The sequence below is a fragment of the Plectropomus leopardus genome, chromosome 15 (genome assembly GCF_008729295.1).
Source record: "Plectropomus leopardus isolate mb chromosome 15, YSFRI_Pleo_2.0, whole genome shotgun sequence".
In the NCBI taxonomy this organism is placed as follows: domain Eukaryota; kingdom Metazoa; phylum Chordata; class Actinopteri; order Perciformes; family Serranidae; genus Plectropomus; species Plectropomus leopardus.
Window position 1 is genome coordinate 30,836,125 of NC_056477.1, and position 24,600 is coordinate 30,860,724.

The window sequence follows — 24,600 nt, forward strand, 5'->3', positions numbered from 1 at the left end:
CAGTGTTGTATCAGCAGCTCCCTCAATGATGTCAGTAGATCTGCTGCTTTGAGTCAGCACTAGTGGAAGAAGTTTCACAGATTGAAAATTCCTGCTCCTTTTGCAAACATATTACAAAAACCATTATCCATCTATTTTGTAATGATGATGATTTTTGACAGATCTGGAATCTCACCTCTTTGAAACCTTCGACTAAGTCGGCTCCTTTAACCTCAAAGATACAATCTGTTATTCTGATAATCCAGACAATAGAGCTCTTGAATATTTAATGAATGTTGTTATTTTAAATGCAAAATTTCATTCACAAACAGAAATTCTCTAAGACAATTCCAATGTTTGTATCATTCCTCCTGCAACTGAAAGCTCTGTTTAAGTCAGTCAGCTTAGTTAATAACAATAAAAGCATCAAGCTTTTGGAAAATTATGCCACTTTCCGTTTTCTTTTTTTCTGTTTCTTATTATATGTTTTCTTTGCTTGATTTCTTGCTTTTTATTCATTTATCTATTTATTTTTTCATTTTCTCATCTGTTTATTTGTCTGTTTAATTTTTTATCATGTATATACTGCATTTTTAGTTAATTTTTTTTCTTTTTTTTTTTTTACCTGTGCTGTACCTTTTAATTAATGTTTTGTATATGATTAGTTTGTCATAAAAAACAAACAATAAACAATGCACTGGTGGGAGAAGTATTTAGATCCTTTACTCAAATAAAAGTACTAATACTACACAGTGAAAATACTCTGTTACAAGTAAAAGTCCTGCATTGAAAATGTTACCTCAGTAAAAGTAAGAGAGTATAATCACTTAAAGTATTAAAAGTAAAAGTACCCAGTGCATAAAAATATTTTCTTTAACCTACAATTATAAAAATAGAAAAAACACAAAAACTGAAAATCATGAAAAAAAGAAGACAACCCCCCAAAACTCTAAATTTGTATATATTTTTTCAATAAAACAACCTCTATGTTTATCTAAACAGTTAACAATTTATTTTCTGTGAATTGACTGATTGATTTATCGGCTGACTGTTAAAGTTGTACTTTAATTGTAATTTAATTTGTAACAAAAAAATCACATTTTGTCATATTTTGAAAACTCTTCTTATGTTTTTATACAGAAATCCTAATATGCAAAGTCTTAAAAGAAGTCAGATAAATGTAGTGAAGTAAAAATAAAAATCCCTCTCAGATGTAGTGGAGTGGAAACATAAAGTGGCATGAAAAGAGAATATTCAAGTAATGTACAAGTACCTCAAATTCAGCTATATTCCACTACTGCACTGATGAAATCATCAAACAGTGCAATCCTTTGAAACATTATTTATATATTCTTAGATACACCAGTCTTATATTGTAAATACTGTGAGCTGTAAAGTGTAGAAGTCTTGCGTGGACTGCGTGGTGCCTGCAGGCCGGGACTTTACTCCAGCGGCTGACACTCTGAGCCTGACAGGATTACCACAAATGTGCAGCACATGATCTCAGTCTCGTGGCTTCTTTGCTGCACTCTGCCTCTGCACCAAAGCAGTCCCTGGCACTCACACACTACTTACACTTCACCAGCATATATCACAACTAGTGGCCTGGGCAGTATTAATCCAGTAAGCTGCTGCTAGTCTGAGTGCACTCCTGTGTTCTTTGCTGTAGATAATACACCTAGTGACACCACATGTTGTTACAGCTTCTCCACAGACACTCAGTCCACAGCTGCTGCAGTCTGAGTGTGACTTGCACTGATGCTTATACACAGCTTACTTACTGCAAGCAGTTAGGTCTATGTGAAAAATTAGAAAATCCTGTGATCTTCAACTAGTAATTGGCCTTTCTCTTGTATAGTGCTTTTCTATTTGTGTGACCACTCAAAGTGCTTTTACTCTACTTGTGACAGGCACCCATCAACACACACAATCAAACACTAGTAACCAAGGGTACTGTACACGGTGCCACCAGTTACTCAGTTCTTAAACATTCATACACCAATGAAACAACAAGTTCAGTATGTTGCCCAAGGATACTTTGACACGTTGACTGGAGGAGCTGCCCAGGGATCGAACTGCCAGTCTGCCAATTATAAGATGACCCACTCTATCACCTGTGCCACAGCCGCCTAAAAGGCTGATCACAAATTGAATAAAAAAATAGTGTTTGAAATCAAAACAGTTTTTAATTGATAAAAAATGTATTATCTCTTTTCAATCATTTTTAACACAATTTATTTTTAGAGATGTAACAATTGGTCAATTAAGGAAATGAAATTGATCGACAACTGTTTTGAAAATCAATACATTTTTTTCATGACTTCTAGAATTAGGTTCTTCTAGAATTACTGCCATGCAGTTGTATGCCTCTGCACAATTACAGTTAACACAAAGAATGCTGCCGGAGACATATTTCCCTCCGGCAGCACAGAAGATCTCTACAATCAGCACAGTTTACAGATTAGTATCACCAACTTTGTATCTGACCAAATGTCTCCCCTTCTGTTCCTGGGATATGATGCTTAGTAGAAAAGTGTTTTTGCAGAACATCTGGAGATAAACCATCAGACATTCATCATTATATCATATTAGATATTTGTGTAAAATCTGATCATATGAATGTTCAAGTTATGGCCAAAAACATGTTTCATTAGGTCACAGTGACCTCGACCTTTGACCTCCAACCATCAGATTCCAATCACTTCAGTCCAAATGGACGTCTGTGCCAAATTTTGAGGAAATTCCTTCAGGGCCATCTTGTGATACTGCATTCTTGACAATAAATCTGAGTCCCCTCAAGGTGTTTTTGAGTGTCGTGCTCACAAGAATGAGACAGTTGAGCTCATAGTGACCTTGACCTTTGACGTTTGATCCCAGTCCCGACTGTTCTTTCTCAGAAAACTCAGGTCATTTGAAATCAGCAGGTCTCTTTTAAATGTTTTCTGTAATGGATTTGTAGCAAGTGTCCTTTTTATGTTGTTGTTTGTTGGGGTGGCAGCCTGACAATGGAGGACAGGAACAGGATCAATAACTTATCAAAAAGACAGGTTCCATTATTGGTCTGAGCCTTAGTTCACTGGAGGTCGTTTTAGAGCAGAGAACCATGAGGACCACTCTCTGCACAGCACTTTTTATTTAAGACGTGGCAGGAGTGAGCGGCTCCTGTTACTCAGATGCTCTGCAGAAAGGTTGAGGAGGTCTTTTGTTCCTGCAGCAATAAGATTTTTGAACAAGGACTGCTGACTAACACTGCTGTACTGTATCTGACTGGACAGTTGGTGTTGTTTTTACTGTCACTGTTATGGTATTTTAGCTTTTGTCACTGTTGGCTGTATTTGTTGCTTGTGTTGATAGCTGTAGCAAAATGGCACTTTGCCAGGAGTGGCATGGCTAATTTTGCACATTGCAAAATTGCACTTCCTTAATAGTATTAAATCTTTCTTTCTTTCTTTCTTTCTTTCGTTATCATTTATCATTTTCTGAGGCAGTTGTATGAATACTTTTAGCATTTTACTATTGTTGTTGACAAAAATCTGGCATTTAAAGGGTTCAAATTCAGAAAATTAATGAATATGTGATATTTATAAATAGGACTGATGTTGGTTGAATTATTAATGTTTAATCTTTATTAAAGCTTGATTTTCGAAAAACGCATTTTGTCCACAGGGTGATACGGTTAAATGAAGGGAGGAAATTTATTTTGTTAAGGTGAAATAACTTTATACCTCATAGTTAAAATAACTTGTTAAAACAAGAGAAACAGCTTGTTCTCCAGCAATTGGTTTTGCTTTTATTTTTGTTTGCTCACAAAGAAAAATTAACTCTCTTAAACAAGTCAAATTCAGTTTGCTGCAGTGTTAGTCGCATGTCCTCCGTCACATACTCGTCGCCACAGTGAAACGGGGACGCCGGGTCACACATCCTGCTGGATAAGGTCAACTCAAACAGGTTTTCCTGGTTCAAAGCCGGGAAAACCCACTTACAATGAACGCATCAGCAGAAACATGTTCTATCTTCGTCATCACGCACCACGTAACCCGTCTGTCCAATCAGAGGAGGCGCCTACAGCTCAGGAAAGAAGCAGATGATATGGCAGCTTTGGGAGCGACCAGGTGGAACTTGCTTTGTTAATGCGGCCAAACGCTTGATTATGAGATAAGTGAGTGTCAGAGACGGCAACTGCTCGAAATGATTTACTTAATTTTGATTTCCGCGTTCTCTGGGGCACTGGTGACGTTGATCCTGCAGTTTTTGCTGATCTACCGGAGGAGCCCCGAGCCCACCGGGAGGACAGTGCAGTATGTCAAAGTAGTGCCTGATAACGCATTGAAGGATTACTTTAATACTCAACATGCCGAAGCAGGCCATCAGCAGCAGGACAGCGCCGCAGCTGCTGCATCCAAACAGCACGAGGCCGTGTCCGCGAGGCAGCAGGAAACGGCTGTCACCGGCGGCAGCCCCAAACAACAGCCGCCACCGCCTTCCCACAGCGAGCCCGCGGATGCGGCCAAAGCCGAGACATGTAATTTCCTAAACGCTATCTTTCTGTTCCTGTTCAGAGAGCTGCGAGACACCCCGCTCGTCAGACACTGGCTCACCAAAAAAATCAAGGTGGAGTTTGAGGAGCTGCTGCAGACCAAGACGGCGGGTCGGCTCCTGGAGGGACTGAGCCTCCGGGATATCTCCCTGGGGAATTCTCTGCCGGTCTTTAAAACGGCCAGACTTATGAAGCCGGTGCACCTGAACGAGGACGGCATGCCCGAGGAGCTCAACTTTGAGGTGGACATTGAATACAATGGCGGCTTCCACCTCGCCATCGACGTCGAGCTGGTGTTTGGGAAGTCTGCCTACCTGTTCGTGAAGATGAGACGCGTCGTGGGGAGGCTGAGGCTGCAGTTCACGCGCATGCCCTTCTCCCACTGGTCCTTTTCCTTCCTCGAGGACCCTCTGGTGGATTTTGAGGTGAAGTCCCAGTTTGAAGGGAGGCCTCTGCCCCAGCTCACCTCCATCATAGTGAACCAGCTGAAACGGGTCATCAAAAAGAAACACACCTTACCCAACTACAAGATCAGGTAGGCTCAATGAACTGCTGTTTACCTACTCAAACTACAACAACCAGGATCTGAAGAAGTCACAAAGCACCTTAGCCTGTTAAAACGGTTTAAACACCAGACTTAACATATACCTCTATCCCATCAAAATTAGCGTGTGCGTGCAGATTTTCAAAAAAGAAGCTTCAGACTTCCTTCTCATTGCCAGTAAAGCTGAATGGGGTACACAGCGCTGCAGCAGAAGGCTATGCCTTTCTTTGTTTGTGTGGGTTATTATGGTGTTTTGTTCAGTGTCACGTACGAACTGTAGAACAGGCAAACAGTAGAAAGCAGCATGGACAGAGGTCTGTGGAAAAGTGTGTGCATGCAGGTTTTTCAAATTTAAGCTATAGGTTCCTTTCTCATTGTTAGAAGAGCAGAGCTCTGTACGTGGTGCTGCAGCAGAGACTTCAGTGTGTGTGTGTGTTGGTTTTTGTGTGTCCATTTGACATCACAGACAGACCGGAGAACGTAAATAAAATAAGGTAAATAGCAGAAAGCAGCATGGACAGAGGTCTGTGAAAACTCATTCATTCATTCATTTTCCAAAACGCTTGTCCTCGCAAGGGTCGCAGGGAGGCTGGAGCCAATCCCAGCTATCATCGGGCGAAAGGCGGGGTACACCCTGGACAGGTCGCGAGACTATCGCAGGGCCATCTGTGAAAACTTTGCAGTGAATACTAGAGTGTGTGTGCAGGTTTTTCAGAAGTAAGCTATAGAATACGTTCTCATTGCTAGAAGAGCAGAGCTGTGTACATGGCGCTGCAGCAGATTAGTATGCCTTTTCACAGACAGACCGGAGAACAGGTAAACAGGAAAAAGCAGCATGAATAGAGGTCAGAAAACTTTATGGTGGTTACTCCTCTTAATATAGCCCTTACATATTCAGTCTCTCTTTCAAACACAGTGCAGACTTATTTGGATCGATGTTTTGATGCTGCTAAGGAAAGCAAAAAAAAAAAAAACAAAACAAAACTTTTAAAAAACAAAAAAACAAAACAAACAAATAAACCAATGAAGAAAACTCAGTCTGTTACATCTCATAATTAAACAGACAACAAAACACCTAAATTATGGACGAGTAGGGGAAAAAGCTTTAATATGTCTCATTTCTATAGTGCATACTGAAAATATCCAAACCTAATTGGACTAATGGGTTGGCCTACAACAGAAATCAGTAAACAGTTTCTTGGAATGTAGATTCAAGGCGTCAACCTTGACAAACAAATGTGTAAGCATGAAGTAATGAAGGTAACTATTTTCCTTTGAAATTGCTGAAGAGAATCTCTGCACACCTGAATGTGTGACAGGTACGTCAGAGGAGGGGGCATTTCATAAACAAAGAGAGAAACTCCCGCACACTGTCCCGCTTTCTGCTGACATATTTATTGAATTAAAAAAAAATAACTTACAAAAGTCTGCTGCAAAGATGTCTTTTAAACCCTTTTGCAAATGGAAACTATTGAAGATCGATGTGGGAATTGTGCTCAGTGCCACAACACTGTTAAAATGACACATTTTCTTTGCCCCCTTACAGGGAAAAAGTTTCCTTTAAATAGCATCATTACCTATGCATCCACTCAAGTTGTATACATGATGCGTGGCCCATGCAGCCTTGTGTAAATGGGTAAAACATATAGAAAACTCAAACTAAGAACAAGTGAACATGAGAGTGCAATTCGCAGACAGGACAGAGAATATCCTATAGCCGCCCACCTCAATGGCGTGGCCTCCCTCTGCTTCCACTGAACAACTACCGATGTCACCTCAGGGTGGAGGTCATGATCTGTTGTTAGAAAGAGAGGTAGACAATATTCAAGTTGCCGATTCTGGCTCTAAAAGGGATGAATGATGAGCTTCCACTTAATGCTTGCAATTAGTGTTGAGTGTGTATATATTTTTTCAAAAGAGGCTGGTCATATGGAATGCCTGATTTATGGCTTGCCCACCCCAGTCAGTGTATTCTGGAGTGTGCAATTGCTGAATGTCAAGAATTAGTTTTCCCTTTTCTGCAGGGCCTTGTTTTGCTAAAAAAGTTTCCAATTGGATTAAAAAGTTAAAGGTTTTTTGTAATTATCAAATTTTTCTAAGAGTTGTTACAACAAAATGAGTATTATTTTTTTTTAATTTAAAAATGTTCTAAACTGTTTTCCCAAGAGTTGTTTAACACAAATTTTCTTCACTTTATGGTAGTTTGGCTTTATCCTGCTTGGTTAGATGCTGACAGATGAATTTGGTTTTTATTCTGTTTGCTCCATTTATTCATATGCTTGTGTCTTGTGACCATTTGAGGAATTTTATTTATTGTAGGATGATGTTTATGATGATAAACGATGTTGTTATGTTATTATTTTTATTGTGATTCATTGTTAAAAAACTCCATTGTCTAACTGATGATGCAAAGCAGTTTCAGGTGATGGGCAGTCTCAGCAGTCCTCTGATAGAATGAATAAAAAATTGAGGCAGTCTCTGTATTGTATATGTGTAGAAAAGTTTGATGCTGCCACCATACAAGGTACGAGGTAACTTCATCGTCATTTTTCCTAAACTAATTTAAGATGAATTTAAATTTTAAGGTGATCCTCCATATGCTCCGTAGTCTGGTGGTTCTGCTGTGGATAGTTTTGTATCTTTTTCCAGATGGCAGCAGGGTGAACAGACTGGCTGGGGTGGCTGCTGTCTTTCAGTATCCTTTGGGCTCTGTGCAGACACCTCACTTCACTGATGCTCTGTAAATGGGAACCAGTGATGTTCTGGGCAGTTTTAATCACCCGCTGTAGAGCCTTCCTGTCCTGGGCCGTGCACGAACCAGGCCAGTTTGTGATGTTTCCAGTCAGTATGCTTTCCATTGCTCCTCTGTAGAAGTTAAACAGGATCTTGCTCTGGAATTTAGCCTTCTTAAGTTTCTTTAGGAAGTAGAGTCTTTTCTGTGTTTTTTAACCTGGGTGGTGATGTGTGATGACCATGGTAGGTTCTCAGTGACAGTAATTTTAAGGAACCTCTAGCTGTTGACCTGCTCCACCTCAGCTCCACTGATGTAGACAGGGGTGTGTGTCTTTGCTTCATTCTTTGTAAAATCAACAATCAGCTCCTTGGTTTTACTGATGTCTAGGAGTGCAGGCATGGGTGTACAGTGTGAACAGGAGGGGGCTGAGCACACAGCCCTGGGGGGCTCCGGTGTTGAGCACTTATGTAGAGGTGGTATGACTGCCAATCCTAACTCTCTGGGGTCTTCAAGTGAGGAAGTCCAGTATCCAGTTGCAGAGTGTTGCACTGAAGCCCAGAGTGTTAAGTTTTCCAATCAGCTTCATGGGAAAGATTGTGTTGACTGTTGAGCTGAAGTCAACAAACAGCATCCTGATGTAGCTGTTCTTATTCTCCAGGTGAGTGAAGACTGAGTGAGGACTTGTAGATATGGCATCCTCTGTGGATCTGTTGGTTCTGAAAGCATACTGGTGAGGGTCCAGGCTGGCAGGGATGTTGTCTTAGATGTGCTGGAGAACCAATTTCTCAAAGCACTTTATCGGGATTAGGGTAAGAGCCACATGGTGGTAGTCATTAAGACTAGGCACAGCAGACTTTTTGGATACAGGAACAATGATGGCTTTCTTGAGGCAAGAGGGAACATTCTCTTGTGAGAGTGAGATGTTAAAAATTTCAGTTATAACATTAATAAGCTGATCAGCACAAGTTTTTAGTACTCGTCCTGGAATGTTGTTTGGGCCCGTGGACTTGTTTATATTCACTCTCAGCAGGAGTTTTCTCACATCTGCTGTGGTCATTGAGAGTGGCTGGTCCTCTGGAGGCAGAGTGGACCTCACAGCTGAGTCTTTATTGAGGAGGTCAAAGCGAGCGTAAAATGTGTTCGGCTCGTCTGGCAGCGTGGCCTCACATATAATGGGGGCGCTTCTGTAGCCTGTGACATTTTGAATCGTCTGCCACATATCTTTAGTGCTGTTAGAGGTCTGCTAGACAGAAACTATTTTACTTTAAAACAATACACAGGAAGTGACAATGGTATAACAATCAATCAATAACAAATCTCCACTTGATAATATGAGGGAAAAGAGCTAGAGGTCACAGGTGATAATGCATCCCTCCTAAACAAACAGCTAAGAGTGTTTATTGCTACAGTAGGCTAAAAACGGTTTTGTTTTTGGAAGTGAGATTTAAGAAACTCATCACACACTTGACACATTTACTCCTCTTGTAGTTACTCCAGAGAGTGAAGCTCAAATGGTCACAATAGCAAAAATTACTGCTGCCTCATTTGAATAGGAAAAAAAAAGTCCAAATTGAAGCTTCAAGCATCCAGCGATTGGGCCCTCAGGGGTCTGTCAGGGTTGCTGGCAGGATTCTGGTCAAAGCTGTACTTCCTTGACCATCAGACACTGTGTTGAACGTGCTGCACTCTGATACCACATTCCCACTGCAATTAATGGGTGCACGCAGGTTTTTTAAACACGGGTAAACCTGCTAAATGTCTGTATTCCCACTGCCACATTTACCGCTGGAGAGCGAGTCGGACTTTCTGTCAGCTGGTGTGTGTGTGTGTGTGTGTGTGTGTTGTCTTGTAGGTGAGCTGGTGTGATGTCATGGACAGGCAGGAGAACAGGTAAACAGTAGACAGCAGCAGAAGCAGAAGTCTTTGAAAAAGGTTTTCAGTGGTTATTTATTTCTTACTGTTTAAGTCCCCCTTTCAGACTTGGTGCAGATGTGTTTGGATCGGTGTTTTAGCTGCTTAGGTGGACACGGACAATAATTAGTAATGGCTCGTCATTGCATCTTGCCAGTTAAAGAGCTGAAATTACCACGTTCACTTGGGTGTTGAGTGCTGCTGATCGGAGCTGGAAGTGATAAAAAACGTGTGTCTACTTCAGAGTCATTTTACCCAAGTGTGAATGCAGATTGTGCACATTCCCATTACATTAAAAAGCCTGATGTTAGCGGATGTTAGTGGGTTTTTTGTGCAGTGGTAATGAAACTTTAAAAACATTTTGCAAATTGTGTACCACCTCCCACTATGTGGTGCTAGAGCATATGTTAATTGTACATCATGCTGCTGTATATCATGTGTAGACTATACCATGTAAGTTTCATGTAAGTCAGATTAGCTTAATAATATCTTAACATAAAGCCGACTTGTTTTCAGTCAGTGACGCCAAGGCTATGAGTTAATAGTGGCATGTGGATTTCTTAAGGCCTGGACTTTTATCCAGCATGTGAAATTTGGGGCAGACTGAAGTAAAGTCAAGTTACAGCAGCTTCCTGTTTCATGTTGAAACATCAAAGTTTTCCTGGTTGCCACATGCACACCGTTCCATGAAAATGCAAATCTTTGCAATGGCACCATGAAGGTCTTAAGATTCTGCTGCCCAAATTTGAGACAGATCTGTTGAGTCCTCTAGGAGGAATTTTGAAAAATTCATGGCCTGTTTTCACATGACCTAAGACATCATTGTCTAAGCGATCAGCTTTCCTTTGCAGTTTAGTGTCACATTAGTTGGATGGTTATACCACCCAAATTTGAAATTCATCTGATATTAGGAGGAGCTTGAAAAAGTTTGCATAAAATTTATGATAAATGCACAAAATTTAAACAAGGGCGAAATTCCAGTGAGGTGAAGCGAATGAAACCCAAAGAAAAAGATGTCCCAAATGATAGAAGTCCCAACACAGACCCTTCCATGCATTAGGGGACGCGTGGGGCCTGCTTAACATGCATGAAACTAGGGCTGGGCGATAAAATGCTAACAATATCAATCGGGAAATAACTTTTCCTCGATTGAAATATGATAATATGAATAGCACCACGGCAAACCAAATGCAGTGAACGACTTTGACTCTAGAATACAGCTGAGTGTTTGACAACCAAGTTGTATGTGCTTCCACGGCGTTTCATTATCGTGGATCAAACAGCTGACGGTCCGACAACAGCACAGTGAGACAGACAAACAGAGCGGAGCTTCTCCAGCACCAAAGTGTCTGAAACAACCAAATTTGCAGAGGTGGAAAGTGCCTTCTGTAGATATTTACAGACTACTTTGTGTTAGTTTCAGGTTAAATCAGACTTTGGATGGAATTATTTTAGGAAAAAAACCCAGGATGCATCGCTCCATGTCTCATCCAGCCGCTTGCGCTGAGCTCTCATTAATATTACCAGGGACAGATGTAATGTTTTGGGGGCCTGGGACCACAGGCACCTTACCTTATTTTCACCCTTTCTTTAACTGGGGATGTTGGCGAGCTGTTGGCAGCTATAGGAGAAGTAGGCCTACTTAAGAGTTGTTTTTTTCCTGAGTAAAATGATCACTAACGCACATGTTTCACAGAAGATTCACAGAAGTTCAAGTCCTGAAGTCAGAGAGGTTGGCCTATTATCCGCACAAATGTACCTGAAGTTTGTTTAAGATGGAGCTTTTTAATTTTTGATAATGCTGGAAAGTTTAATAAATCATATGTTTATAACACACCAGGGTCAAATGAAACTGTGTCAGTGAACTATGAGGGCAAAAAACAAACCATAAAAAAAAGCAAAATATTTGTTCATTAATCATAATCGAAGTGAATTGTTCAATTAATCACGATATTGATTTTAGGTATGAGGTTTGGACCTTTGCTGGGAAGAAAATTTTAGTAACTGGACCTCTTTGAATTTTAGTAGAATAGGTCCTCCAGTTGGTGATGCCTGTTCTACAGTATATTTGTCATGTTCAATGTCTGACAGAAAATAAATATTTAATCTTCATATTTCCCTTAGGCATAAAAGGGAACCTTTAAGCTTGACAGAAATAGTGATTTAATGTATATCGTGATATAAATCGATATTGACTGATATCAAAAAAATATCATGATAAGACTTTTTTCCATATGCTCAGCCCTACATGAAACCTAATCGGTGCATTTTCACAAAGTTGACAGGTTCCGATGTGCCTGCCAGGTTTTGTGATTTATCGAGTATACCAAAGGTGTCAAAATGTTGTTCAAAAGCTACAAATAATTGTGAGCACTATAGAGCCGAGGTGCCATGTCCAACAAGCCCAAATGCACAATGTGGGTGCACAGTTTCACAAGGTTTTGTGCATCCTTAATAGGGCTGGGGCGACGTGTCAACGTAATCGAATACGTCGATTCACGTAACGTGCGTCGACGCTTCACACCGTTTCACACAGCGCGTGCCATGAGAGCGTGAGCAGCGCCGATCATGTTGTTTTTGTTTCGGCACACACTGCTCGCCCGAGCAGCGCCTGTCAGGTGCGTCTCTGCTGCGTGTCAGCTGCAGCACATCTAGAGAAACGGTGGCTCGCCGGTTTTTAGACTTGACGCTCGCGTTTGTCCGCAGGAATAGACTGCTGACAAACTGAATGCTTATATTGACTCTATACCACTTCATACTGCAGTATAAAGCCTCTCTCTGTCACAGAGATGAGGAAATACAAAGATGTTTGTTTAACCTCGACATCCTTAATTCCCTTTCAAAAGAAAAAAACTATCTGTCTGTGTCTCTGTAGACAGAATGCCATCAGTTGCTGATACAATGCATTTTATTTTGAAACATTTACAGGACGGGGTTGTCAGCTGTGCAGGAGCTTGTATAACTTCATAAATGAGTGGAATATGAGCTTATAAATGTGAAAATACAGCACTCATATCAGCAGGTACCGATATGACTTAAGGCCCAGTTAAGGCTGGACTATTTTGATGCAGAAAGAATGTACTAGTTATAATTATTTCTGTTAGAGAAAAGTTAAAGTGTTATTCAAATTGCATTAATTTTACTGTAAGATGTTTTGTTGGACTGCTAGATTTGAGGTTTGTTACTGTAACAAAGAGTAACTGTTTTGTTACTCCTCCTAAAAGTGACATGAATTTTACATTGTTTTATTTATTTTGCTGTTGTATTGCTAAATGTAGTTTGCACTATATTCCTTTTACTTGAGTGGAACAAGCTCTTGCATTAATTTTATTTTGGAGAGACTTAATATCAAATTGTAAAACACAAATTACAAGTTAATACTGGGTTATTTTTTGTTGGGGAATAATGCCCTGCAGCGTTCTAAAATGTTATTTTTGGTAAATTTGTTGTAGTAATCGATTAATAAAAAAAAGTTAGATCAATTGAAAAAATAATTGATAGATTAATCGATTTGAAAAAATAATCGTTAAAAAATAATCGTTAGGTGCAGCCCTAATCCTTAAGTTCTCTACAACGACAATTAATGCAAGAAATCCAAGATGGCTGACTTTCTGTCAGGTGAAAAAAAAAAGACAAAACAATTTTATGTGTTCTTAAAGATGAGTGCAATGATCCAGGCAGATTTTGGGACCATCAAAGGAACTTTATCTAAACCCTGGCAATCGGGCGCTGGCAGCACCTGAGCCCAGTCAATGTAGAACTTTTTGCCAGTTATGATGTGGGTGCCAAAATTTGTAGTTTCTGAGCATCCCAAGATCCTTAAAAATGTAACAGATTAATACCTGATAGAACATCAGGTTCCTTTCAATTTAAGCTTGTTTCCATTTGAGTTTTATTGTAGAGAAAAAGTGTCTTCTCAACATGTTTAAAAAAAAAAAGATCAAGAGTTTTCGAAGTCTGTATATCGGGGCTTTTAAGTGTCCTTGGTGTCTGTGCTTAACACTTTGCATATGCTGCATGCATAAAAAATGGTTAGAATTAGTATGTAACATGCAACTGGGATACATGGCATATCACATAATGGTCTTCAACTGCCTCCCACTAGGTAATGATAATGACCCAGGTGTTGGAATCTGCACACGATCTAAACACATCTAAAAACTCTTCCACGACAAACAGTCTCAACACAAGGCTCACTCAGGAGCTCCTCTGGAAAATTTGATACATATATAGCAATCTTTCTCAGCCTATGAGATAGCCCAGCCAGGAATTGTAGATCGAATGTCCATTTTCTCATTCTAAGGATGTTTTGTTCACGTTGGTGTAAAATATGAGATTTAAAGTTCATTCTGAAACTGGAAACTAGTAGTTTGGCCAAAAAAAATCTTAAATCCCAGATCCCAAATCTTAAAGTCAAGGTCCACCATTTAAGTGTTCTTTTCTGAACGTTTAACCACATCTCACAGTTTTTATCAGCAGATGTAGATTCTGAAGACTGCAAGATGCAGTTCAAAGAAACTACTGATCTTGGAATTTAATTTGCCAGATCATTTTTATTATTACAAGAAAAAAGACTCAGTGGCTTGCTTTAGGTTGCTTTGATATATATTAGGTTGTAATGTTGAGACTTTTCTATGACTTCCTACACAGAACAAATGCTGTGGAACACAGAGACGTGTCTTTACAGTCACATTTTAAAAGATAATAGAAACATCAAGCTACATTTAAGCACTCTAAAATAAATCACATGCTTCTGAGTACAACATAGGCCTAAAGGTCCTAAAGTCCTGTTTGTGACAAATTTTGCAGGGAGGGGAATTTAAAGAAGTTACAGAAACAGAAGAAGAGAGAAAAAGGGAAGACGAAAGTGTTTCTGTGAGAGAAAGCAGAACTAAATGGAAACTTGTGTTATTGGGTCCTTGTTTCAGAGATGTTACTTAGTAAACTACAAGCCAAAATACAGCCCAAAATGATGTTAGTCACTCCAGACAGTTCTTGTAATTCCAGCAGACGAGCAGCAGCGCATTTCATAATTTAAGATGTAATTGTGAAGCTGAATGTGTTTTTAAGAATAAAATACGGCCAGTAATCTTCAACCCACTAACAGTATGAACTTTGACTGTAGGCTACAGCACAACACTCCTGGATTGGTATGAAGCTGTGGGGCAGACAGACCAACATCAGGTAGCAGACTTGACAGACTATGGATGCTCAAAAAATCGACTGCACCAAAGTGGCCTCGTCCCAAAAGTCACATTTATGCTCAACGTTACAACGTTCTTTTCGTCTGTATCGGTGCACATTTTCTGAAAATGCTAGATACGGATGAAACTGAGCAGGACCACGGGAGATCATTGGGAAAGTGGAGCATAGTCGAAATAAGACACAATCATTTGAGACAATAAAGAAGTGTAAATGATGGCGCAATAGGACGAATCAATAATATAGTGAAAAAAATGATCCGTCCACATGTCTGGATATGTTAAATGACATCACAGACCTCCATGATCTATGACACTGCCTCTGTGTAAAGGTACAATATTACGACCTCCTCCACCACCACTCCATTTGTTGCAATCTATTGGCTGTATTTATGGCAACATAAAGGATGGAAGTTTGAAGGCTGTTTATGAAATGGACATATCGGTCTCAAATTTAAAGGGACTATGAATGAGCCTGTAACCCTCTGGAACCTGGATGGACATCAGTTTTCTTTTGCTGCATTCAGACCCCTTTCACAAGCATTTAAATCTTTGAAACATTGCACATTGGTGTGATTTCTGTCAAAAACATTGGGAAAAATTTCTCAGCAATAGCCAAAAAAACAAAACAAAAAATTGTGAAAGGTGATGAGAAAAGAAAATTATCACAAAATTGGGGAAAATATTAAGAAAAGTGTATTTATAATTATTATCATAATATATTTAAAAAGTTCACAGAAACAATAAATTATTATTATTATTATTATTATTATTATTATTAAAGAAGGTTTTTTCTTGTCATTTCCTGTTTTTTCCTGTTTGTTGCTAATTTCAGTTCCTTTTCTTGGAGAATTTTAGTTTTTGTTGCTCTTTTTTGGGTCATTTCTTCCTCAGTTACTCATTGCCTTTTTTTTCTTTTTTTGTGAAATATCAAGACAATTTCTCAGACTTCAAAGGGATAAATAATGGAATTCCAGTCCTGAACCATACAGTGGGATTAATCAATCAATCTGCTGCTCAGCTGAATCAGATGGATTGTGACCCAACTTGTCTTGTCATTAATTTAGTTAGGCTTTGGCAGTATGACAGTATTAGTATTTAGAAATCTGAAGAAAATCCTGAAGGTATGTTTTTCAGTACCGTCATAAGTACAGGTGCTCTTCTTTCTATTAAACTCATTGTATGTAGTGCATAGCACCACACCATTAGAGCTCTGTCTTTGGTCTCTGTAGATTGGTGTGGCACACTTATACCATATTATATACTGTAGACTTGTGTGAAATTTCAGGAAGGTATGAAGGTATGGAATTTGACATATCACCCAAGCCTACTGAACAGTTCAAACAATCATTCGATATATCGTTTAACAGTGTGAAGGGTCACCTTGAAGCTTAATATTACATCTCAGAAACACATTTGTGGAGGCATTCCTTTCTTTCATATACGATGGCGTGTCTCTGCCATACAGTAAAAGACCTTGTTATTTGTCTCCTTAATCATAACCATGACTTCTGAGTAATTAACGTCAAAGTCATATCTTTTTTCTTGAGCATTTTGTCCTCATATGAGAGTGAAAGCTGAAGAGAGACAGGAAAGGCTTGGGAGAGAGAGAGGGATGACATGGAGCAAAGGGCCTAGGCTGTAATGGAACCCAGGAAGGACTGAGCCTTAATAGTAAGCACTCTAGCAGGTGAGCCTCCCCAAGATCAGATTCTTAAAAAGGATTCAGCACAGAAGCATGAGTCAGGAGAGGCTGAAAGGCTTTACTGTTTACTCCATGAAGTGCTTAGGATCCAGGAAGTTGAGCCTGGGAGTGCACCAGCCTGCGAAATGCCCCTCGGAAGTGCTGCTGCGATGGGATGTATTTTTAAATACCTCACCAAAAGATCTGTGTTGCCTGGCCAACTGTTCAGTGCAAGTGTTAAACACTTATTTACTGCTTTTGAGTTCTCTGGGAGAGTATTAAAGCAAACACAAGAGCTCCAAATGTGCATGACTGTGTATCAGCCACCATCATGCAGAGAGAGTGAGCGTGATGAGATGATGTAATGAAGAGCAGACGCAGAGAATGAGTGCTGGACCTCGGGATTTGCAGAGTGGCACAGATGGTAGTTATGTGAAGGGGAGGGCGAGGACCCACTGGAGGTAATCCAGGCATTACAGCACCCACATAGAGTCACAACTCCAGCTATGGGGGAATACTATGCTCAAAGCCAAATCTGCGGTGGCCATACTTTGCCCTAGTTATTAGTCAGGCTACCTGGTTCAGTTTTGCATGCATCATAAAGCTGCATTTGCTGAGGCTTAGTGGAGGAAGAGCAGAGAAACCTGTGAAAAAAGCTTGTGCATGCATTGGCTTTGTTGACTACCTAAGGCTAACTAGGGTTCAAACTCCAAAGTGACAGAATCTACTGAGTTTCTGCTGGTTTATAGAGCAGAAATTAGCTTTTTGACTCACCGGCCAAGGTAGCTGGTAGATGAAAACATCCACTGGCCAAGCATCTTTTCCTACCAGCCTAACTATTAAATTGCCCTTTTGTTTCACATATATCTCTGTTTCAATACATTTCATTGAGATACTAATTGAAGTGGAGGCCAGAGCAAAATCTGAAGAAATGTTTTTTTTATATATTGCAACCACAGCTTGTGAATAACTTCCCTCTGCTAAGCAGTGATTCAGTGTATATGTTTAGGGCTTTTATTGTGAAAGGTCAGAATAGAGGAAGAGAAGCTAACACTGATGTGCAGTATATTTGCTGTAGAGCAAAACATGAAAGTCTCTTAAGCTTTTGTTAACCACAGACCTTATCAGGCATCTGAGCAAAAACCTCTTTAAAAAACCTATTGACTTCAAGTCGAAGGAACTGAGAGTGCTGAAATGCTAACTCATTTCTGGATTTTAGGGCTCATTCTAGCACTGCTGTCAGGGTTCAAACCCTGAATGTGCAGAAGTTTGTTGAGCTTGTGCTGGTTAATTACTATTATTATTTTAATTATTATTTGACCACAGGGGCGGCACGGTTGCTGTTGCCTCACATCAAGAGGATCCCTGGTTCAAAACCTGGTTGGAACGGGGTTCGGTCCATGGGCGGGGGCCCTTTTGTGCGGAGTTTGCATGTTCTCCCCGTGTCTGCAGTTCTCTCCGGGGTCTCCGGCTTCCTCCCACAGTCCAAAGACATGCAGCTCAGGTTGATTGATGACTCTAAATTGCCCTTAGGTGTGACTGTGAGCATGTATGGTTGTCTGTCTATATGTGTCGGCTCCAGCCCCCCTGCGACCCTTACGAGGACAAGCGGTTACGGAAAATGACTGACTAATTGACCACATGGTGGTGCTGTAAATGATGCCAAAAAACACCTTTGGAAAAGCCATGCATCTTTTAACAGTGGATAGAGGGGGCGACCCATGTGTAGAGGTTGCGGGTTCGACTCCGGCCTCGGCCTTTTGCTGCATGTCATCCCCTTTCACACATACACTCTGTCCTATCAATAAACGTAAAAAAGCCCCAACAATGTCTTTAAAACAAAAAAATCAAAGACAATCTTCAGATTTTCTGGTTCCAGGAGTCTAAGTACCCTAAGCGGGTACCTCCTCAAACCATCGGTTCACCACAGCCACAACCTCACTCAACTCCTCAACCTGCCAGTCACTCATCTTTGTAACTCTGTTCAGTTTGTTCATTTGTGTTCCGTTTTTTATTCAGTTGTGGGAAACGTCCTTGGGTATCATGAAAGTCGTTATATAAATCTAAGATCTTCTTCTTCTTCTTCTTCTTCTGCTTATTATTATTATTATTATTATTATTATTATTATGATGGTCTGGCTCTGTCAGTGCAGTCAGTTTAATGACCCAAAACTAACTACTGGTGTTCAGGACTCCCGATTGGCAAAATAAGAATAAGACTAATAATAAGAATAATGTCTTAAAAAGGCACTGAATTCATTAATCTAAAAATAAGGCCTTAATTGATATTAAATTGACTTAAATGAATCTTTCAGAAGTCTTAAACATGCTAAGATTGCTAAGGAAGTGGGATTTCACAATTTCTTTTCTGACGTTGCGTTCGTCAGAATAAAATCTCAAAATAACTGGTAAAATCATTTTCTTTCTTCCTTTTTTTTAATCAAATGATTCAATTCTTAAATGATTCCCCTGCTTGGGAATGCAAGCAGTGGAATTTTACATGCAGACTGAGAAAAAGAATCACCAGAAAACAGGGCAGAAATGCCAGATATCTCCCACTTCTGTTGATAAACTAAATAGATACCTTAATGAAAATAAAATATGTTGATTGTCTTCATGTGCTCCACTCTAAAAAGAGTTATTTTTCCAACATTTGACATTGATAATCTAACTTTTTCTTTAGACAAAGGGCCGTGTCTTTGTTACAGTAAACATTTGGACAAAATTATAATTGTCCTTGTTCAATTTTGGTTATTAGAAAATTGGTTTTAAACGTAATTGCGAGTGGCGTTAAAAAAGTCTTAATCTAACCCTGGTATGAGACCTTTCTCACCATAGACAGTTTGACTGATCATAGTAGGAAAAGCGCTGGTGTGACTAATAACATTAATGGTGGCTCTGTTCTATTTACATGTCCCCGTAAAGCATGTTGACATGTAAGCATGTAGCAACACGCTATTTTTATTTTCCTTGAACATATGTATAAATCACAGTAATAACCAAGATTAGCCTAAATCCAACCCTTCCATCAGAATACTGAGGTGAGAACACGTCTTGTGTTTTTTAAGTGGACTGTGCTTACAAGATCATCAGTGGGAATCTATCTATCCATCCATGTCATGCAAAACAAGGAAGTGTGTTAACCCCAAAATATGCAAATGTATTATATGGTAGCCTCGGCCAGTGTGTGAATATAACACATTTTTATATTTATCTGTCTATCTTTACAATGCAACTATCCCTGATTTTTTTTAATCAAACACTTATGTAAATATGTAATTAGGTGGGATATTATATATATATATATATATATATATATTTATATATTTCGATCTCGGGCTATGCATAACACATTTTTATATTTATCTGTCTATCTTTACAATGCAACTATCCCTGATTTTTTTTAATCAAACACTTATGTAAATATGTAATTAGGTGGGATATTTTACAGTTTAACACCAAACTTTATCGTCAAAAATTAAATCAGTGTAGTGAAACAGTAAACTTAATTGGGAATGTAAAGATTATCAAGTACTGAAAGCATCTTTTTGTAAGATTTAGTTCTGTAAAAATAATATTAATTAATTAAGTTGTACTGGTTCGGACAACATATATACCGATAAATCTGTGAGAGGTCGGTGCCGATGCATTCCTTTCAAAGCTGGTGGACAGGTTTTTCAAATCTGATTTTTTGTAAAATATATTCCAACATGTACTTGTATTGTACTTGTATTCAAAGTAATATCAAAGTGTGAATTCCCTGCAGAGAGGAGTATTGATAATCATCTGTGGTTGCAGCTGCATCAGTTGATTGTTTAGGGAGTTTCCATCAGTGAATTGAGATAGACTTTGGGTGTTTCCTGTGTCTCTCTCCAGGTACAAGCCCTTCTTCCCCTTCCAAGTGCAGCCTCTGTTGGGTTCAGCTTGTGATTTGGACCTGTCAGTCCAGGACAGCAGGCTGGTGGAAGGTCGACTCAAAGTCACCCTCATTGAATGTAGCAGGTGAGACACTTTTTTATTACACACTTTACATGGCAACGGTTCTTGCATGAAACTTTTGTTGTGATTGGCCTTTCATTCCCATGACAACGGCAGGGATTTTTTTTTTATGCAAAGGAAAGGCTTTTCTGGTTTTTGTAGGCCCGTTCTCATCTTAACATGCCCTTAATATATCTATGTAAGTACCTTAATGTCTGTTTCATTGTGATATCTATCCATTTTACACAACAAATTGAATGAATAAACCTTGAACCTTTACTAAATAATAATAATATCTGATTGAGTTGGACATTTGACATGAGGGAAACAGAATCTAAATGGAATCCGAATTTTAAATGTTTCCTCATTATCTCTGCTTCAGTGGCAGCTGCCATTATAATGCGCCTTCAAACCCCATAGCATCTACAAAACGCAACATATTGGACAGAATGTTCTTTATTCGCCAGGCTCCTATTCTGGGACAAACACACTGTTTTTGTCCAAAGCTGGTGTGTTAAACTTTGATTGCCCAAAAGTCAAATCAGTGATTCCAGGCGTGGATTCGTGCCCCAGCCTTTCACCTACTCGGAGAGACATACAAGTTATGTTTGCTTTATTATACATGTTTGCGTGTGTGGTCTGAACCATGGTTAGGTGTGTATGATAGACCACCAAATCATCAGATTAATAATTCATGTCTAGTCCATTATTATCATGTATTTTATAGCTGTGTTCGAAACTGTTCCCTATCTCGGGATCAGGACACAGGACCATAGTTGACAAAGCCACACTTCCATATCATTGGAATTTCAACTTTCAACTTAACTTATTTGGGAGTTAACAGAAAACTTAACATGCAACATCCATATTACCTCCATTCGTCTGTCCTCCTGAGGGCGGGGTTTGTTTTCGTGGTACTGGGCGCACCTGCTGTGTTACACAAATATCCGATGCATCTGTTGACGCAATTAAATTCAGAAAATACCAGCATAGACTCCGAAGTCTCTTCTGGTTATTTCCTGTTGTTCACTATGTAATACACACTACATAGAGAATAGTGAGTGAGTTATTTCGAACACAGCTTCTCTTCCATCGCCACCTTCTATATCGGCAGTATTGAGAAGCGTATACAGACAGTCTTCTCCCTGGCCTGCACATTTGACAGTTTAATCAGATCTGATCACACACCTGCTGTATAAGTGATTGTTAGAGTGTAGCAAACACATCAGATGTAGCGTGCGGTAAACGTCCAGCAGAGGGAAACATCCACCCATTTACCATGACATGAGAGGAAACAGGTGAGTCCTATAGAGGTAAGTCAGCATCATGTCTCTGATGATGATCATGCTGGTATCACACTATTCCTGAGATATTGCCAAGTTTATTCAGAGGTACATTTTGGGCCTTCATAAACCGTACCCTACCTACTCCCACTCCTTCATGGAGTATTACTCTGTTTAGTCACCTTCACAGCTGAATGAAGCTCCCTCCTTTAGGGAACAGAGTATAAATACATCGGCACTCTTTGGGACAAACTTCCCTCTCTGCGGCAAAAAAAGGAGCTGTTGTAATATTTCATAACCATGTAGAAAAAAAAGCTTACGCTGATTTTATGTTCTTTTTTTGTCTGATCCGTAGGCTGTGCTACTCTTTACCAGAATTTTGGCAGGCTATATTATCCCTTTGTAGTTAAAATACATAAATTAACCAATAAATATATGTATAAATAAATAAATAAAATGTAGTCCTTAGATTAATCTGTGACATTTCTTCTCTTTTTTTCCTTTAAAAAGAAAAAAAGACACAAAGTCCTCACTCGCTATTAAACTTTTTGATACTGGATGCTTAATCCTCGGAGTTGATGTCATTGCTGCAAAGATCAGGACAGCACTCACAAGTATCACTGTTTTATTGCCACACAGACATTTAATGTGTTTCATGTTACTGAAGTCAATATTGTGAAACACAGCTTGAGTGAGCTGCAGTACATGGGCGTAGAAGATGCCAGTGAGACAAAATCCGCAGGGAGACATACTGGATACATCACCATGACACCCTCATTCCTAATGGGTTGAATATTGAGATTTCACTTGCTTGTTTTTTATAAATTGCATTTTTTAATTAATCCAGTATACATGTTATTTTTTTATTCTTTATGATGTAAATACATATAAATTGACAAATTACTGTGATTCTATGCCTTGAAAAAGTGTTGGCTCCCCCTGCTGGGAAGCACTGTTTATGTTTTGATGTGGTGACTTATAATAAACCTCACCTGTGGGCCTCCTTTGTAATATGGCCCCAAACATTTATGTGACAATAAAAAAAAGTTATAATTGGAGTGCTGTGCTGATCTTAACTGCACAAATTTAGTTTTTCTTTTGTAAACATCTTCTCATTTTTCAAAAGAATTCTGTAAAACTCAAAAATGAAATAAACATGACTAGAAACTAGAGGTTTGATCCTAAACACAATGTAGAATTTAAGATGTTAAGATATGATTGTGGCAATCACACTTCTGCACTGTCATAATCACGTTCATGATGGACGCAACATGAATGTGGTCAATAAGTTGGGATCAATGCAGGCTTGCTGTTGGAGGGTTTAATAACCTGCCTCTGCTTCCTGCTAGATGGTTTGGGACTACAGGTCACTTCGCATGAATGGCAAAACAAAGTGGGTGTGGGTAGGGAGAGGATAGAGGGGTGGTTTAGAAAAAGGCCTCTCTCCATCTCAGGCTGAGCAAGTAGAATTCCTTGTGATCAATGACTGAGGTATTGACCCCCTCAGCCCAGCAGGGGGCAGCAGGAGCCAAAAAATATTTCCCTTCCAGTATCTCAGTACATCCAGTATCTCATGGTACAAGGGAAGTTTATTATCATTTTTCCTAAACATAGTAGAAGAAATTTAAAGGTGATCCTAAATCCTGCTACATCTTTTTCCGTCGAAGGAGGAGTTGAGGAGTCTCACAGCCTGGGGAAAGAATCTGCTTTGTAGTCTGGTGGTTCTGCTGTGGATAGTTTTGTATCTTTTTCCAGATGGCAGCAGGGTGAACAGACTGGCTGGGGTGGCTGCTGTCTTTCAGTATCCTTTGGGCTCTGTGTAGACACGTCACTTCACTGATGCTCTGTAAATGGGAACCACTGATGTTTTGGGCAGTTTTAATCACCCGCTGTAGAGCCTTCCTGTCCTGGGCCGTGCACGAACCAGGCCAGTTTGTGATGTTTCTAGTCAGTATGCTTTCCATTGCTCCTCTGTAGAAGTTAAACAGGATCTTGCTCTGGAATTTAGCCTCCCTAAGTTTCCGCAGAAAGTAGAGCCTTTTCTGTGCTTTTTTAACCTGGGTGGTGATGTGCGATGACCATGATGGGGGCACTGCTTCTGTAGCCTATGACATTTTCAGTCGCCTGCCACATGTCTTTAGTGCTGTTGCTGTTGAGGTCTCTGTCCAGTCTCTGCTGATGTCATCTCTGAGCCTCCTTGATGCCAGCTCTCAGTTGTGCTATGGAGATGATGTATGCCTCCTTGTCCCCTGACTGAAAGGCAGTCCTTTTAGCTCTGGGAAGAGCCTTCACCTCCCCATTCATCCAGGCTCTCTGGTTGGGGAATGATCTCACAGTCTGGTGATCACCACATCATCAGCACATTTGCTGACATATTATGTCACTGGAGATGCATATTCAAGACTGATCTTGTTATCTTGAGTGGCAAAACAATCCTGTGGTGCTGCTGTGGCTTCATCTGTCCAAACTTTAACAGTTTTAACTGTTGGTTTGACTCTTTTTATCAGCTGACAATATGTTGGCAGGAGGAGCAAAGAAATGTGATCTGATAGGCCAAAGTGAGGTCATGGGAGTGCTTTGTGGCCGTGAGGAATATTTGTTTACACATGGTCCAGGATATTTCTTCCTCAAGTGGAGATCTGGACATGCTGGTGGAATTTAGGTAAGTGAACAGATTTGAGATCTGTTTGATTAAACGTTACCAGCTACTATGAAGATTCCATCTGGTTTCTTGGTGATGTTGCTGCTG

The 24,600-nt window shown here is 39.8% G+C and overlaps 1 protein-coding gene across 1 annotated transcript in view; it reads left to right on the top strand.

Annotated features, from left to right (window-relative positions):
- Positions 1-4,090: 4,090 nt before the first annotated feature.
- The window catches only part of pdzd8 (PDZ domain containing 8), a 56,868-nt gene continuing 36,358 nt past the window's right edge, over positions 4,091-24,600 (top strand). Inside the window, exons 1-2 of the mRNA XM_042501979.1 lie at positions 4,091-5,051; positions 20,467-20,592. Coding sequence (XP_042357913.1) covers positions 4,168-5,051; positions 20,467-20,592 — 1,010 coding nt within the window. The 5' untranslated portion in view covers positions 4,091-4,167. The remainder of the gene's footprint in view (positions 5,052-20,466; positions 20,593-24,600) is intronic.